We start from the raw sequence: 19,047 nt of genomic DNA, 5'->3' as shown, positions 1-19,047 counted from the left end.
AGAAACATACTGTCGCACTTTGCACCAAACCTGCTCATGCAAACGTACACAACTTGAACCAAAAACCGTTGGCATTTCAGAGCAGGTTATAGTTTCCTCATATTTACATTGCACACACCTCTTCTCGGCCTCCCACTCTTCGAAGGTCTAGCTAGGAGCAGAACCCAGCTGCCTTGAAGAAAACAGCCTCGAGTTTCTCTGGCAACTATTCGAAGGTTGTTCAGGCTAATATGTTCAATTCCCTTTACAAAATACAACAGACATGCTTATTGCCACACCTTTATTCTTACTTGGTACACTGGCAAAAATTTACCTACAAAAAGAGCAAAAAACAAAAACAAAAAAACCCAAACAGTAAACAAACAAAACATAAAAACAACCAAAAAAAGGGTACTGAAAAGTCCTTCGGACGGCAGGGCTATGTCAAGAGCCTTTGCAGTGTTCACCACTGTTATCCTGAGCACTCAGTCAGGACATTCATTACGGCTCTTCGGCTCTTGATCGGTTAGTCTTGGATCAGACACCGGCACTTTTTGGTTAAGAGTCTGTTGGCTTGTTTCCTGGCCTGTACTCGAACCAGGAGAATTGCCATCTGCTTTACAATGCTCACAATGGCTGCAAGCTCCTCCTAGGGTGGGTGAGGAACTATGTGCTACGAGCTGGTACCAGGAGTGCAGTCTCTCTCCTCGTCTGGAGGACAGTCTATGAAGTCAGCAATCATGGACTCTGCATCATCAACTTCCTCCTGTAACAGAACACAGCGAGGTCAGTCTCAGACCCTGATAACACCACAACATGTAATGACAACTCTGGTACAATATGTTTATATTACCTACATTCCTGATTTGCCCTCCCCATGCCACAGCTAGGCATCAAATCACCATCAATCACTACGGAACTAAAAAAAAACACCATATCCACCGAAGGACTGGAACCCTTTTTGCTCTAGGCTGAAACACTATAGCTTCCTCCGGACTCGGGCCAATAGTCCCTAAAATGGCTTTATAGTCCCTAAAATGGCTTTATTCGATACTTAAAATTAAGATCTTAAAAGCACGTACACGTTATAAAAATAGGCTTTAAAATGCAACTTTCATAATACATACGTTTAAAAAACGATTTACAATCAAAATGAAAATGCACAATTCATGAAGTATTGCACAATCGTCTAGTCTTCCATGAGAGGTGTAAAAAAGAAGCCATGGAATAACACACTAATTGATTAGGCAAGGATTGTAAAAAGTACATCCCAGGATGACATTGGGTAAAACCGTGTTTGCACATTAGCGGGCGGATTAATCTAATGCGATGATCCTTGTAGAATTTACAAAAGAAAAAAAATATGTAAATTTGATTGGAGAGAGTACCCATTGCACGGACAAGGGAGGAGGTCAGGGATAGAATATATTCTAGCTAGATAGGAGAACATGCAGGGGATTAAATTCACTCTAAACCTTACTAGTATAAATCTATGGCGTGGATTGGTGACAAAAGATAAGTAAGGGGCTACGCCTTCCTGGTCTATTGGGCCTGCTAGGTATAGTATTACAGACACTTTTGTGCTGTTCATCTTAAATCACTCAGCTGCTCTTCGTTTGGATTATAGTGTCTTCATTTCTTTTTTTTGAGACAGTGGTACAGTTTGATGGAGACGTGAACAGATGTCCTAAGCCAAGGGAGAGGCTGTTTTTTTTTGTGTTAGCCACGGAATCCTGTGGCCATGGACAAGAGAGAGGCAGTCTTCTATCAGCCTCCCTGTAAGATTCACAGATTCTCTCCTCCACATCGAATTCCATAAGAGTGTTGGTGCCAACCTAATTGTATCAGTAATATAAGGGATATCTAATTTTGTATGGGAAATTAAATTAGAACAGCTGGGTGGGAGACTAACAAATCTTTTCCAAAAAGAGTCCTCGATGGACTGGAGATTATGGGAACGATTCCCCAAATCCCTGCCCCATAGGTTGCTACTGATTCTGATTTAGCGGAGTAAACCTTTTTAACCCTGTCAAGGGGCTTTGCGGCCAGTTTCGTAATGAAAGAATTTAATGCAATAATGCTCTTCTTGAGCGCTAAACCCCTATTTGTGATCATGCGAGACCAGGTTATTTGTCTGTTGAATGTTATTCCGAGACAGGAAAAGTTATCTGTGTGTGCTATATGGAAATTTGGGGCCCTCTTTTGTATACCCCCCCGATATAAGGACAACGGTCTTCGTCTAATTTGTCTTCAAATCTAAGCTATTCATGTATCTAACATAGGTTTCCAGAAGCTGATGCAGGGCGTGACCAGTGTGGGCAATCAACACCGTCATCTGCATAAAGCAAGATTGGGGTGCGCGTTTTATTAATCACTGGGACATCCTGTGTTGAGTTCAGCAACGATGATTCCACCCCATTCGAATAGATTGAGAAAAGGAATGGGGCAAGAACTCATCCCTGGTGGTCTCCCCTATTAATTGGCAATGACCTAGAGCACTCGCCCGGTTTCCAATAACGTATACTTGCCGAGGCCGAAGAGTAAAGCTGTCTGATTAAATGAGTTTTCGCCTCCTCCATGCCCATTTCTATCATTTAACTCCACAGATGGTGGTGAGTGACGCAGTTGAATGCTGCTGAAAGATCCATAAATGCCAGGTATAACCTCCACTGCTTTACTTGGGAATATTTTGCCATTAATAAGCTGAAATTGAGGCACCGATCCTGAGTTCCACCACCCTTTTTGAACCCGTATTGCACTGGGATCAAAACATTGTAGGTGGCCCATTCCTCTACCTATTTAAAAGGACGCGACTGATCAACTTGGCAGTGCTGTCCAGTAGAGAAATTGGCCTGTAATTTTTGGGCTCAGATTGGTTGCCTTTCTTGTGGATTGGAATTCTAATCGACCTCTTCCACTACTCCGGAGATCCTACAATTGCAATTGTGTTAACAACATTGGTCAGAACCAGACCCCAAAGATCTGATTGCTCCATAAAAAAATCAATTGGTGTGCCGTCCGGACCAGGAGCTCTGTTGGCCGTACACCGAGTAAGGGCCTTTCTAATTTCGTGTAAGTTGAATAATAGGGGAGACTTAGTTAGGGAGATACTAGGTGCCTGCTGGCTGACCACTCCCTCCACAGGTGGGTTAAAAATAGAAGAAAAGTGTACAATCCAAGCTTCCTCATCTACATGACAATCTGTACTCGGCTCCTCTGGAGGTTTAAGAAAAGGGGCATGAATGACTCTCCAGAACTCCCTGGCATTAGTCGAAAGAGTCGCTACGTGCAACTGCTCCCACGCCTCTTCCTTAAGGGTTTGGGTTCTCAGCTTCCTTGCCTCTAAATAGCAGTGGCTTGACTAACACAGCGTCTCTAGGGATGGATTGGAGTGCCTGATGGAAGGCGGATAGAGACTTGGTGCATGACTGGTCGAACCATTAAGGACCTGATTTGTTCGAGGTTGGACTAACCCTGGTTAAGGTCTGTTTAGCCTCTAACAATATCCGGTCAAAGGCCTAAGCTATCTGTCTTGAATAAGGGTTCTCTGCCAGGCAAGTCATAATGATGTTATATCTTTTGCATACCACGGCTGTAGTGATTCTTGGTTTGTTAGCCATTGCCCATTTTAGGATGATTCCGTTCTTCCTTGCTATCGTGGGTCTGGTTTGCCTTGTCTGCTCTAGGTGGGTTCCCCCCCCATTCCAGGTCACTGTTTATGGCACAATGGTCGTTAAACCCAAAAGGCATAATTACAGTTTTGGAAAAAAATGTTTTGGGGGACGTGGATATCAATATATAATCTTGGGTGAGCCCTGTTCAGCCGAACCAAATGTGTTTTGTAAGATGCCAGAGCTAGGGTCTACGAGATTCATAATTTCCATATCATGAATGAAAAGCAGTCTATTCAAGGCATCACCATAGGGATCATGGACAAAGTGCGAAGTAGGCTCACCTGACTCACTGGACATGCCACATCCTGTTTTATTTGAGGAAGGACAACGACGCGTGTTAAAATCACCCACCTATAAGATTTTTAGAGACTGGTTAAGGGTGTTTGAGAAAATATCCCTTTCCAATGCATCTACAACCGGTTTCATATGTCGTTAAAATGATGGTTATAAAAGATAATTATTAAGATTTTATCTCCGCTCAGGGCTTTTAGGAAGAGAAAATGGTAGTAAGGTGAGTCGTTAGAAAACAATAAAACTGTTAGTTTTAGAGTGTTTTTTAGCAGAGTTAGGATCCCCCTCTCTATCATGGCTGAAACAGGTCAAGCTGGAGTGTTAAAAGAGTGGTAGCCATCTAGTTCGATTGGTCCCGTGTCCCATGTTTCCTGGAGACATAGCAAATCCTAGTTATCAACGATTACTAGCCAGTCTGGATTAGACACTTTAGTTCTTAGGCCGGCGATGTTCCAGGAGATAAATTTCACAATCACTAGGGTTGGGTGGTTGATAGCGGCTAGCCGTGGAAGATGTAGGAAATTCGATTTAATTAGGGTTTGGATGGGACTAGAAGAAAACCTGTTCCCCCCCCACTGTCAGTCGCACCCGTCCAGATCAGTTAGGGCGCTGAAGCGGTTGTTGACAGGGAAAGGGGTGAAAGGTAGGCCCAGCAAAGGATGGGGGCAGAGGGGTTGTAATAGTTAGCATTGGGCTCACACGAAAGGACTACAAGCCTAATAGAGGGATTATGCGGTTTGTAGAAGTAGACGAGTGGCAGTGCAAACATTTGGGAATGCTTTGAAGGGCAGTCGGGTATGCGGCCATATAATAGCTGAACCAGATGGTGCGAATTAAAGCCAACTACCACACAGTCCCCCTGAATTGATTTAGTGGAGTTCCCCACCCAGGCAACCTTTCTGCCATTAGAATACAAGGTAATAACTTCCCCAACCCCCTACATGTTTGCTGATCCAGTGGCATGCCTTTGTGATGAGCTGCTCTGTATTGTTTCTAGATTGGATCCTGTTTGGGAACATTCACCAAAACTATCATGTAGGGGCATGCAGCTAGGGCAGGTCGAGCCTTCGATCACGAGTTTCTTGAGCCCCATTTCCCGGTTCATAATCAAGGCCTCTGGTGGGTAGCACAATAGATCGTATATAAGGGCTGCGGGCTCTCTGTGGGTTCGGTATATTGCTACAAGATTGAGTGAGAGGTTGAAGATCTTGCAATGTTGGAGATTTGGAGTGGCTGTTCAATCCCCCGGCTATCGAACCAGCTTGTTGGGAATCTCTTGGCTTATGGCCCCCTCTTTCAAAAAATGTGTTGTCCTGACAGTTATTAGAGGAACACTGAAGTGTCACTGGCAAGTCAGGTTTCAAAAGTTGCAAGGGGGGCCCTGCTGCCCTTATGCCTGCTTGGTTGGGATTTATCATATCAGTTTGTGTGGGGATTAGGGATTCTAGGCAAGACTCGATTCTAGATAGTCTATTTAGGATGGATTGAAGCATACGAGTGAATGACTGATCAGTTTTACAAAATGTGTCGACCGCTAAGGGTGAATAGACTGTCTCAGCTCCTTGGGAGGAGGCGGGGTGGCTTGATGAATGGTCTTCCAACCCATTTTTTCCTCTTTAAGGGCGTCTCAGCATGGGGCGGTGGCGAGTCGGATGTGGTGTTCGCGCGGGAGATTGTGCATTTTGAACGAGATGGAACTACCTTGAGTTGTCGAGAGCGAGAGCTGCCTCCTGGGCACTCAAGGGGTCAATAGTGGCACACTCATTTGGGCAGTCAGATATGTGGTCACTCGTAGATCGTCTACGTTCCACAATCTGGATCTCTTTGTTAAGTGCATCGGAGGCCCTAGTGAGGAAAACGTCTAAAGTGTTTGATGACTCACCTCCATTTGTGGAGGGCTTCCTTTTCATGATCTGCTGGACCACATCCGGGTCGGATCTGAACTGAAGAGGTGAGAGTACGGGATGTAAGAGCTGGGCCCAGCTCAGCCTCTTCTGGGCGTGGACAGACCCGCCCTTGGCCTTGGCGTGCAAGCCACTCCGCAGTCTGGGACTTGCACCCCGCAGACCACAAACAGCACCAATTGGACTCCACTCGCTGTGTGAGCCCTGTGCGAGCTTTAAGCTCCTCCTGGCACGGCCAAAATGGCGGTGCCGGCATGCAAGCCACTCGGAAGTCTGGGACAAGCAGTTCCTGCCCCCCGCGGACCACAAACCGCACCAAACGGACTCTAATGGTCAATTAAGGTTTTGCAGGAGGAAAATAACAAAACTATGATCTCTTCCTGTTTGTACACACTGTTTCAAAGAGAAATGCTCCCTTTTCAGCACATACACATGTGCCACAAAAGTTGTGACACTGGTAAGCACCTAATCGCCCAGACATCATCACTCCCAGCACGACCTGGATAGACATACTCCAGCAGTTATGTTATACAATATCTTTTGTATAGTGGCCAAACAAAGGCTTTCATATGCTGGATTACATGAATGGCTACATGTGCATCCTGTCATGCCTGATATGGCCGCTCGATTGTTGCCAGTGACAGGACCGATAAGAATTTTCCCAAGAGACAGGTGATTACAGTTAACCAGAAATAAGCGAATTCCTGATTTGATCACAGGCCCCAATATAATAGCAGCAATACGTCAAACGCTTTTGAATCTTAAAATTCTCTGTACATAGGTTTCTGCTGATCTCAGAGGCATTAAAAGTGCATACATTTAAAAAAAAAAAAGAAATTCCTGAATGAGTTAGGTCTTCAACTTTTGTTGAATGACTTAATGAATATCCAGCTTTTAAGAGTATTTTCCCCTGAAAGGCAAGGTATGTAGGGAATTGGCATAGTAAGATAGTCCATACGTCTCAGAATTGATATCAACTCTGTGTGACAATCCTGGAGTCTTTGAAGTGTAAGCAGAAAATAATAAACTCCAGACAAGAGACGAGCCCTAGGCTTGGTGAAAAAACACCAGAGTGGAACACTCCAACTTCTGATACATCCGAGATAAGGGGATCCACAGAGTACAGCCTCCACACTTACTCCCAGATTCTGGGAAGGAATTACTGGTAACTAGCTTCACTTTTGGAAAACAAAGACCAGGAAGAAGGGCACTTATGTTGCAACAACTATATTTAAGAACTCAGTTTTAACAGGATTACTTTTAAGGTGCTTATTCTTTTGTACATTCACTTGCCCACTGCTGATAAATATGCAGAAAAATGTGCATTCTCAGCAGTATCAGAGAAGAACCGGACTACTAATTGCAATCACATACATAACTATACCACAATGACAGTACGAAAACTGGCATTTGCATTGGATTCAGAAAAGGCTTGGGTTCCGAAGTCAGGCAGTGATCAAGGAAATTAATTTGGAGGAGTTACTAATCAGAGAATTCTCCTGATCCTCTACAATGACTACCACAACACATTACTTTCTATTATTTTTTTGTTTGTTCTTGTGCCTTTATCTAAGGCACTCTACACGTAGGAACCAATAAGCAGTACAATAAAAAACTAAAAACATGGTTCTACATATATCCAGCAAGATTACCCAAACTCTGCTACAGTCAGCAGATGCTGCCTTCAGTAGTTTTTTTAAGAGCATTAGCAGAAAGTATAAAAATCTGATTATTCAAGAGATAGGGAGCAAAGAGTTTAAAGGAAAGGAAGCGTGAAGAGGCAGATGGGGGATCTAAGTCAGAGGGAAATTGCAAGACAGAACAGAGAAAATAGCTATGTTGAAGCAAGTGACCATAAACACCTTAAAAAGTATTCATGGACAACGGAATCTAAGTTGGAGCCAATGAAGCGGAGATGAAGGGAGACAGTAGAACAGTCTAGAGAAAAGAAGGATACGGTAATTAGAATAAGTAGAATGAGGAGATATTTTGGCAGACCAATGTAAAGAAAGGAACTGTAGTTCATGTGAGGAAAAAAAGACACTAAAGACCTAGTTTAAGTGAAAGAGAAGGTAGAAAGATTTGATTTTACAAATATTGTGAAGATACAAGCAGCAGCTTTTGATAACTAACAAAAGGTCAGTGAAGAATTAAAGACAGTTCCAAGATTCCTAGCTGAGGAACAAAGAGGAAAAAGAGTCAAAGAAAAGGGAAGAGGTGAGGTAGATAGTGCTGAAGAGGCTAGAAAGAAGAGAATCTAGGTTTTCTTAGAATTAAGCTTTAGGAAACGCATCAACATCTAGCTTTCAGTGGTAGAAAGATAAATGTTGCCCGGATTAAGAAGAGAGTCAATAAGAGAAAAATTAAAATTGATCAAAGAGTCATCAGCAGAAATTATGAATTAAAAACCAAAACAAGAAACAGTAGAAGCTAGAGGAATGGTATTTACAGAAACAGAAGTGGGCCAAGGGCTAACACAAGGTGAATGCTTTCCTGAGAAGAGTATAGACAGTTAATGAGAGCCATTTTCGACTAGGAGGTGGCATGATCTCATGTCACATAAGTTTCAAGTAATACAGGTTGAAATTGGTGCAATTTTAACTATCTGCACAGAACATACCTAACACCACTGGAACAGAGGGAAAGTTACTTGGGAAGGCCTTCTGCATGTCTGAGATGTGGTGAAACAGAAGCCAATTGTCCGTATATGCACTGGGCATGCAGCGCAACAGAAGATCAGGTAAGTCTTATGTCCAGACTAAATCCCTAGTGGGCAATATACCAAAATTAGCAAACAGTGTTTGCTGGGGGTGATCTCTAAACTTAAAGGGAGTAAGATGAGGCAAAAATGTGCAGCACAGGGGTCTGCAGTGGCAAAACATAACATTGCAGGACATTGGCTGCACTCGCCGAAGACCAATGATGTAGGTGTGCCAAAGTCTACAGAGTCTGCTCTGGCAGAGGAGATGCACATCAGGATTTATAGGAAAGGTGGCAAGGTCACAGAAGACATGGCTGCGTGATTAGTCATGATTCAAAAGTTGATAGATCCCTCAGACAGCAGACCTCCATAGAGCATAAAGTGTGAATAAAGCAGGGGATATGGATGATGGAGATGCCAGAGTTGCAAACCTGTGTGGGATGGACTGACATGGATGAGACAACTCCATTGTACTCAGGAGAGTACCACAAAGGGATAATAACATTAGTGGTAGTAAAGGCAGCTCATAGTTGACCCAGATAAAAATGTGTATACATTTTAAGGGTAGGCGATATTCTTAAAGATGTGTTAGCGTGTTCTACTGTTTAGCATACAGGATGATTAAGGTGTGAAAGTACAGACCACATGCTTAGTTTGCTTGTCTCGAAACATGAACCATACTACTGTGACTAGGAGTTTCGTTTTTAGTACTGTATAATGCAAACGTCAATATGCTTAATTTAAACACGATCGATATAGAACACTAAACAGCCAAAGTCATGACTTGGCCACAGCAACACTGCCTTCTTTTAGAGGATCCCACAGTAGTTTGCTGGTTGCTTAGAATGTAATACCAAATGCCCAGAACAGGCCTGAACCGAACATGTAACGGTACAGACCACAAAGCCTACTACAGCATGTGCCTCGGATACCTATGAATACTTTCTTCTCCACTATGCTCTCACAAGGACACTGTGCTTGGCAAGGTCCTCTCCCACTGTGCAATAAATCCTCAAATTCCTGCAACAAAGAGAAAGATAAATGGGAGCCAGGACACCCAGCTGCGGAATACACTGAATCCAGTCCCATGGGCAGAGTTCAAATACGTGCAAAAATGGCCTTAAAGCAGCACTGTTCAGATTTTCCTATCACTCAGTTCCAGGCAACTTAGGATCACTTCTTCTCTAGACAAGCCTGTGTTCTCAAATAGTGATTGCTCCTCGTCTTGCTCTGTCCTGTCCCCACTAGCAGCACATGTTACCTGACTAGGCACCACCCACCAGCAAATGCTTCCTTTGGGACACATGATTATAGATGACAAAGACTATCTCATTATTTGGGATGGATTACTGGAGGTGGCACCACCCAACAGCCATTGCTGCCTGTCTAGCACAAATCCGAAGACCTCCCCTGCAGCAATCATTTTCAAGCATAGACAAACCTCTTCCTTTACAGCGAAGGACTCCATCTTTGCTTCTTGTTTTTGTTGGACTTTGAGTTCATGCGCGGATTCCTTGCACCTGCCTCTTTCACCTACAAGTGTCTCTGAACTTTGCTGTGAGTTCTTCGGCTCTGGTTCCAAATCAGGGGCCTCCTGATCTACCGGCAAAGGAGGTGAAGATGCACGAGGAACTTGGGGCGGACTTGATTTTTTATCTGTTGGGGCATTTTTTTCTATCTCTTTAGGCAGTGTTGGAGGTTCATCCCTCTCCATGTCCTCTTCATCCTCCTCTCCCGGCATTTTTTCACAACCATCACTTTCCACGGTCATAAAAAGATCTGTATCTCCCTCATGCTCCTCAGGTTCATCATCATCATCATCATCAGCATCAGCCTCATCTTCATGCTCTGGTTCCTCGTCCTGATCGGGCTCCTCTTCAACTTTTTCTCGCACAGGTGATAGATGGGGAGGGGCCTCATCTCGTATGTCCACAGCTTCTGGCTCATTTGCATTCTCAACTTCCATCACTTCTAGCTTAGAGGTCGGCTTCTCCAGTACCAGTGACAGTGGCTCTGGTTCTGGTTCTGCTATGGGCACTGCAGCAATCTGCTCTGGGCCTGCCTTTTGCAGGGTATCCTCCTGCTGGGTCTCCAAAGTCTGTGGCATCTCCTCTTGGAGAAGCTCAGCCTTCTGTTCTAAGAGTTCATGCTGAACCTCAACTTTTTCCTGAAGGTCTGCCTTTTCCTGGAGTACCTCCTCCTGAACAGCTGTCAATTCTTCAACCTCAGTTTTCTGCTGGTGGTTCACTGATGCCTCTAGTTGTGCCACCCGTGATAAATCAGTTGCCACCTCTGGGTCGGCTTGCTCCTCTTGCTCTGCCTGCTCCTCTGGCTCAGCTGGCTCTTCTCGCTCAGCCAACTCATCTAGCTCAGCCGTCTCCTTTCGCTCAGCCGGCTGTTCCCGGTTTGCAAGCTCCACTGGTTCAACCTGCTGCTTTTGTTCTGCTTGCTGCTCATCTATGGCCTGCTCCTTCACCTGCTCCTCCAGTTCAGCCTGCTGCTCTAGCCTGGCCTGTTCTCGTTCGGCCTGCTGCTCCTGCTCAGCCTGCTGCTCATGCTCAGCCTGCTGCTCCTGCTCGGCCTGCTGCTCCTGCTCGGCCTGCTGCTCCCGATCATCCCGCTGCTCCAGCTCAGCCCGCTGCTCCAGCTCAGCCAGCTGCTGAGAAGCGGCCCGCTGTTGAAGAGCTGCCTGCTGCTGAAGAGCTGCTCGTTGCTGAAGAGCTGCCCTTGCAACTGCATGCACTCGCTCTGCCTTCAGCTCCAAATCTGTTTGTGCATTATCCATCTCAGTGGTCAAATCTTGTGGAAGATCATCCTCTTCTTCCTCAGTCATGATTTCCTCATCTTCACCTTCATAATCTTCCTCCAGCTCCTCATCTTCCATGTCTTCCACTTCTTCTATATCCCCTTCTTCCCCTTCTTCCTCTTCTTCCTCAAGTTCTTCATCAAATTCCTCATCATAGTCCTCTTCTTCATCAAAGAACTCATCATCCTCTGGGTAATCTTCTTCATCTTCCTCCTCATCATCACTGCTATTGATGTTGATAACTGTTAGATCTTCCTCCAACGTGGCAGCAGGACTCTCGGTCACCAGCTGTGGTGTGGGCACAGAAACAGCTGGAGGTGGATGGAGAATTGGAGCAAGAACAGGTGGAGGCACACTAATAGCAACTGCAGCTGTAGTTATTGGAACAACAGTGGCCTCTTTAGGTGCTTCTTCAACCTCTTCTGGCCCTTTAGTTGGAAGCGATGCCTCTGGTGGTTTGGAGATCAACCCCTCAGGAACAATCACAACACTGTCATCAGAATCACTCTCTAAAGAAATCTCCACATCGGAAGCTTCCTCCTTGTCATAATGAATAAACAATGGACGATGTGCTTTGCCACCAAACAGCTCCTCAGTAGGTGACTGCATGTCTTGCAGTAGTGGGTCACCTCCAAGATGTGGCAGTGAATTATGGTTCTCTGTTGCAACAGAGCACGGTGGCATGACAGGGGCCTGAATCATGGAAGGAGGAAGGCGTGAGATCATTGAGTTTCCTTGCAGAGGAAGACCAATATGGTTTGACTGTGGGTGAGGAGAAGTAGCAGGGATTGGTAATGGAGTGGACACAGAGTGGCGGAATGGAGATTGTACTTGTGGTGGTCCAGGTGTTGGCAGTTTGTGAAGATCTGCATTGGTGATGCCTGAGCTGACAACTGGGATCTGAAGCGATGGCACTCGAGGGTGGATAAGACAGCTTAAAATCACCATGGCCTCAGCACAGAAGGACAACACCTGGAAAATGAAGAACAAAACACAGCTGAAGTAAAACTACCAAATCCACAATTCACAATTAAAGTACCACACATTTCTTTGCACAGTTTTATTTGAACCTTCTGCATTCTCCAGACCATAAATAAAAGGTTAAATATCCACTTCGATGCTGCTGTTCTGGTAAGTCATTAATGTAGCCATTGCTACAACACTACCATACATACTCATCTTATTAGGTCTTTAGCATCAACTGTTGAAAACTTCTTACAAGGATGCACAGTAGCACGTTTGTTTGCACGTTCGGCTTATTTGACCAACACTTTTAATGTTTTCTATTGGGCTAGGAGAGAAAGCAAGTGAAAGGAAAAATGCAAAGTTCAAAGAGTGAATGAGGGAGAAAATCTATTCAGCTGCACATAACACTTCACTTATGTACTCCTGTTTAGTAAACATTTCATACCGTGGGGGATATTAAATTAGAAGAAAAAACACTGAATAAACAAAATTTTATTCATTTGCATTCTCTAGTCCTCTTCTTTATTATCTCCTAAAACTGGTCCGTTTATGGATCAGTGAATATATAGTGACTGACTTGCACTTTTAGTTTGGTCTCAGATGTTCGACTGCCCTCTGAGGGAACTTAGCACAGAATCTGATCCAAGGGACGGTAGGCACAAGTAGTCAAACTATTCTCTATAGTGCCTTCAAAACTGGTCCAAATGACCCCCATTTACATTCTCTATCAAGCCCCAAAGAGGCCATAGCCCCATAAATTAAAACAAGGCCATGTAGACAGAAGAGGTAGAACGATTACCCTATCAAACGAACAGCCATTTCCTCTTCTGCATTGAGACCTTAGGGTGTGCATGTGTTCAAATAGCTGATGCATGGTAATCACATTTCACATAATCTCAGTTCTATGACGCCATCACTTGGGTGGATGGCCACTGTTTATACTAACAAATTTCAGTAATTCAGTTACTCCCATGTTTTTCTTCAAAATGTTTTGCTGCAGGAAACATGTTTTTGCTAGCTCTGTGGTGCTCTTATATGTGTTTTTCTACTAAGAAGATAATACTTCCTAGATATAATGCAACAAGGACACTCAAATACATACATAGGCTTCCCTGTTTTCAGTTTCTATTTTTGGCAAATTCTGGTAGTTTTTTTTCAGTGTTTTCCAGTGATTTGAATACCTTAAAAAAAATGGTAATCAGTTGTTACACATTTTTGCGCCATTAAAAACAGAAACAGCGTTTTTCCGGTGTTTATGGAATGTTTTGCTTTCATTAACGTTTCGTTTCTGCACTGCATGATATATAGACAGTGTATGTACAGTATATATGAGGTCCAAATACATTTCTACAAATCAAACTTATTGTAGTGCACCATACAATTCAGTGAGTCATTGGTCATGCATGCTCACTCTTTCCTTCCCATGTAAACTTTTGTCTGAGAAAAGGTCTTCTCAACATTGGCACTTGAGACGGGCAACGCCAAAACAGCCAGTACACAATTTGCAAAATATGGCCACTGGCATATCTTTCCATACCAACACTAGTGCACTTGAAGATTGCGATTCTCTGGGACAGGTTCTGCAACATGTGCATTGAACTGGGCACATATGCCCTCAGAGTTATTAAAGCGGTCAAAAATGAAGACATACTTTTCAAAGACCTGAGAAATTCCTCTTTACGGAAGGGATCTAGAACTAATGCAGAGGACCACAGTGCACCTTCATTGACTTCAAATGATATGGTTGGTGATGGGACATTTCTATGCATCATTGCAAGCAATTTCTCATGCATTGTAAAATAAAATTTCGCGAATTGCTCAACATTTCTTTGCTTGTCAAGTGGCAAGCATTCCAACATGGAACCCACATGGTATAATTCTTTGACACTGTCCTGGCAGACTAACTAACTTGTAATAGAGTTTTCCCCGAAGTGCATTTTTATGTAAAGTGTTAGGATAGTAGCTCATAGGTGTCAGACTTGGGGTGGGTATGTTATGTTATTTATATTTGTAACGTGCAAATATTATCTCGGGACCTGGAAATGCCGGATACTCACTGTGGTAACTGACATTTGATTTTGCCAATGCTTTAGTACCAGAATTATTCTTGGACTCTAATGCCAAATACTGAGCTATTAGAATAACACATTTTGGAAGAATCATGAATGCTCTTTATTGTCTTACACAGCTCTAGTTTTGGGCCTTGTATTATAGTGAGTTAGGAAGGGAGTAATGTGTATTTCTGTAAATGTGGTAGGCGTATTACATTTGGAAATTTGTACCCACCTAGGGATGACATTTACTGTTTACACTCAAACATACAACTGCACTCTTAAGTTTAATGTTGGGAAGAGGATGGTTTTGCGAACTGGAAAACAGCAATTCAATGTCTCATCTGGGGTTGTAGGTGCTATTTAAGGAATATGCTACTTACCAGTATGCATCTGTTCTTGGCATGTAGAGCTGCAGATCTACACACTATGCATAGATCGCCATCTGGTGTTGGGCCCGGATGTTTGCACTTGTTTGTGTCTTGGAAAGTCTTTGGAAGTCACGACGTATGTGACTCCTCCTTTGGATCAGAGTGCGCATGGGCACCAGTTCCATCCTCAGATTGTTTTTCCCCAACAGGGAAATGATGGAGCTTTGTAAGAAACAGGAAAGATGCCCATGTATGCTGTATCTAAGTAAGATAATAATGGAACAGATAAAGGTAGCCGGGGAGGCGGATGGGCGTGTGTAGATCTGCAACTCTACATGCCAAGAACAGATGCATACTGGTAAATAGCATATTCCGTTCGAGGCATACGAGCTGCAGATTACACACTATGCATAGATTGTATAGCAGTATCCCCTCCTAGCGGCGACCACCAGTATCTGTTGCAGTAGTTTGAAATAGTGTTTTGAGTACAGCCTGGCCCACACTAGCTTGTTGCTTAGTTTGCAGATCGACACAATAGTGTTTTGTGAATGTGTGCGGTGTAGACCATGTAGCTGCTCTGCAGATATCGTCTAAGGAATTGTTACCTAAAAATGCCATTGAAGCCCCTATCTTTCGTGTAGAGTGGGCTTTAGGATGAATAGATAATGTGCGTGTTGCTTTGTGGTAGCAAATTTGTATGCATTTGACAATCCACCTAGCTATCCCAGATTTTGAAATGGTGTTGCCCTTGTGTGGTGGTGAGAAAGACACAAATAGTTGTTTGGTCTTACGAAAAGGTTGTGTTCTTTCTATGTAGTACAGCAGTGCTCTTTTGAAGTCTAAGGTGTGAAGAGCTCATTCTGCGACTGTTTGTGGCTGCGAAAAGAATACAGGCAGCTCTACAGGTTGATTGAGGTCGAAGGGAGAAATTACTTTAGGGAGGAATTTAGGATTAGTTCGGAGATGATGCATCTGCAGAAAGGGTTCCTGAATAGTTAGTGCTTGTAGTTCGCTAACTCTTCGTAGAGAAGTAATGGCTACTAGGAAAGCAGTTTTCCATGTTAAGAATTGTAGCTCACATTTATGTAGAGGTTCAAATGGTGGCCCCATTAGTCTTGTGAGAACAATGTTTAAATTACACACAGGTGAAGGTGGTACTCTGGGGGTAATTATTCTTTTGAGTCCCTCCATAAAGGCCTTTATGGCAGGTACTCTGAAAAGTGATGGGTGTTGTCTATTTTGTAGATATGCTGCTATGGCAGCAAGATGCAGTCTGATAGACGGGTAGGCTAAGTTGCATCTTTGGAGGTGTAGTAAGTAGCCTATGATGTGTCCGATAGACACATCTAGGGGGTCAGTGTTGTTGTTATGACAGTATATTACAAATCGTTTCCACTTGGCTGCATAGCATGCTCTGGTGTTAAGCCGTCTAGCTTCTTTAATGACATTCATACAGTCAGGAGGAAGGTTAAGGTAACCAAATTCTAGGACTTCAGGAGCCAGATCGCTAGGTTGAGCTGAGATGGGTCTGGGTGTTGAATCTCTCCATGGTTCTGGGTTAAGAGGCATGGAGAGAGGTGTCATTTTTGGTGCGGAACTACAGAGAGTTCCAGCAATGTGGTGTACCATGGTTGTCTGGCCCAAGTTGGAGCAACTAGGATGAGTGTTAAGGAGTGTTTCTGTAATTTGCGCACCACTAGTGGAATGAGTGGGAGAGGCGGAAAAGCGCGCGCAAATCTGCCTGACCAGTTCATCCAGATCGCATTGCCTTTGGACAATGGGCGAGTATACCTGGCGGCGAAGTTTGGGCATTTGGCGTTTTCTTGGGTGGCGAAGAGGTCTATCTGTGGTTGCCCCCACATCTGTAAAAACGGTTGAAGAACTTGCGGATGAAGTTCCCACTCGTGGATTTGTTGTGTTTGACGGCTATTGTGTTTTGGACTCCTGGGACATGTTGGGCTAGGAGAAAAAATTTCTGATGTATAGCCCACCTCCATATGCTCTGTGCGAGCTGAGAGAGCTGCAGAGAGTGGGTCCCGCCTTGTTTTTGTATATAATACATGGCTGGCATGTTGTCCGTGCGGACTAAGACAGCTTTGCCTGATATGTCTTTTTGAAATGCTTTCAAGGCTTGGAATATGGCTAGTAACTCCAGGTGGTTGATGTGAAGTAACTTTTGTTGAGGTGTCCACCTGCCCTACATGGTGTGATGTAGAAGGTGAGTTCCCCAGTCAGAGAGCGATGCGTCCGCTGGCATAACTATTTGAGGAATCGGCTCTAGGAACGGTCGCCCTTTGGAAAGGTTCTTGGTGAGTTGCATGAACACTCGAGCTGGAAGAGTGTTGCGGTTGGAATTTGGTGAGAAGAGCTTGTATGCTTGCTATCCTGGTGGGACTGGGATAGGCCAGCGCCCTTGAGGTGTTTATTGTGGCACCGAGGTATTGTTGCATGTGGGACGGTTGCAGCTGGGACTTGGCGTGGTTTATTGTGAACCCCAGGTCGTGAAGTTGTTGAATAGTGGTATGAGTGTGTTGTACACACTGATTGTATAAGCTGGTTTTTATGAGCCAGTTGTCTAGATATGGGAAGACGTGGATGTGTGGTGGTCTTAGGTGTGCTTCTACCACCGCTAGGCACTTGGTAAACACTCTTGGTGCTGTGGTGACTCCGAATGGGAGTACTTTGAATTGATAGTGCTGACCCTCCACTACGAATCTGAGATATTTTCTGTGAGCGCTGTGAATGGGAATGTGGAAATAGGCATCCTTGAGGTCTAGGGTAGCAAGGAAGTCGCCCTGTGAAAGCAGACCTGCTGAAGTGTGACCATGTGGAAATGGTCTGAGTGTATGTATAGGTTTAGGGGTCTGAGGTCTAAAATAGGCCTTAGAGAGCTGTCCTTTTTTGGAATGAGAAAATAGAGGGAGTAAACTCCCTTGTTTTGTTGGTGCAGGGGAACTGATTCTATTGCACATTTTTTGTAGGAGGGAGATTACCTCCTGCTTTAGCAGTAACAGATGTTCTTGTGACATTGGACGCTGTTTGGGTGGCATGGTTGGGGGGGTAGATGTTAGTTCAAGAGAGTAGCCGATTGAATTATCTGTTGCACCCACCTGTGATGTTTGCCCAGGCAGGGAGGAATTGGTGGAGTCTTCCCCCGACTGGAATTGAATGGTCTGGGGGAAGTGGAGGGAAGTCATGGGATGGGAGTGGGGGTGGAGGCAGAGCGAGAGTTGTTGTTTTTGCCTCTGCCTTTGCTGTTGTTCCCCCTGTAACCACCTCTTTGGTAACCTCTAGTAAAGGTGGATTGGGTGGGAGCCTTGTAAGAAAGTGGAGGGGCTATCAGAGGAGTAGCCTCTGTGGGTGGTTCTGAAGGATGAATGACGAAAGGACCGTCTGGGAGCTTGCGACTGCAAGGCTCCCACTGATTTGGCTGGGTCTGTATCCTTTTTCATTTTCTCAAGTGATACGTCCACATTAGGGCCAAATAGGTGTTGCTCATCGAATGGCTGATTGAGTATGGAACTCTGGACTTCAGGTTTAAAACCTGAGATGCGTAACCAGGCATGCCTACGCAAAAGGACACTGGCGTTTATTGCCCTTGAGGCGGTGTCTGCCACATCCAAGGCACACCGGATGGAGGTATTAGTGATGGTTTTACCTTCCTGTATGAGTTCATTGGCCCTGTTTTTATACCTGTCAGGGAGGTGCTGCATTATTGACTCAAGGTCATCATAATGTGCCCTGTCATACCTGGCTAACAGCGCTTGGGTATTAGCAATGCGCCATATGTTTGCTGCCTGTGACGCTGTGCGTTTGCCAGAGGCACCCAGGAGTTTAGATTCCTTATCTGGTGGTGGTGCATCACCTGATTTTTGGGAATTGGCTCTCTTCCTTGCATTAGAGACTACCAAGGAGTCTAGTGGTGCGGGCCTTTAATGTATGCTGGATCAGTAGGAGCAGCCTTATACTTTTTTTCTATTCTCGGGTTGATGACTCGAGCCCTGACTGGGTCTTTAAAGATCTCTGGTGCAAGCTTAATGACCCCTTTAAGCATGGGTAAAATTGAGGTGGACCTTTGTGTGGTGTCGAAAGTGTCCATGAGAAAATATTCCTCTACTGGGTCTGTATGAAGGGCAACCCCGTGGTACTGGGCAGCTCTGTGAAGGAGCTGGTTGAAGCCGATATTGTTCTCTGGAGGGGACGCCCTGGAGGGATAGATGTCATCTTGTGGGGTGTAAGGGACGTCTGAGACACTAATCCCAGGGGTCTGGTGAGCCAGTAGGGGTAGGGTCCCCTAGGGGTTG

At 44.6% G+C, this 19,047-nt stretch overlaps 1 protein-coding gene across 1 annotated transcript in view; it reads right to left on the bottom strand.

The window, feature by feature from the left end:
* Positions 1-266: 266 nt before the first annotated feature.
* The window catches only part of PELP1 (proline, glutamate and leucine rich protein 1), a 400,761-nt gene continuing 381,980 nt past the window's right edge, over positions 267-19,047 (bottom strand). The window contains exons 16-17 of the mRNA XM_085639349.1: positions 9,991-12,327; positions 267-745 (exon numbers count right to left, since the gene is read on the bottom strand). Coding sequence (XP_085495475.1) covers positions 653-745; positions 9,991-12,327 — 2,430 coding nt within the window. The 3' untranslated portion in view covers positions 267-652. The remainder of the gene's footprint in view (positions 746-9,990; positions 12,328-19,047) is intronic.

Source organism: Triturus cristatus, chromosome 12, assembly GCF_964204655.1.
Source record: "Triturus cristatus chromosome 12, aTriCri1.1, whole genome shotgun sequence".
Lineage (NCBI taxonomy): Eukaryota > Metazoa > Chordata > Amphibia > Caudata > Salamandridae > Triturus > Triturus cristatus.
This window is presented reverse-complemented; position numbering and strand designations above follow the sequence as displayed.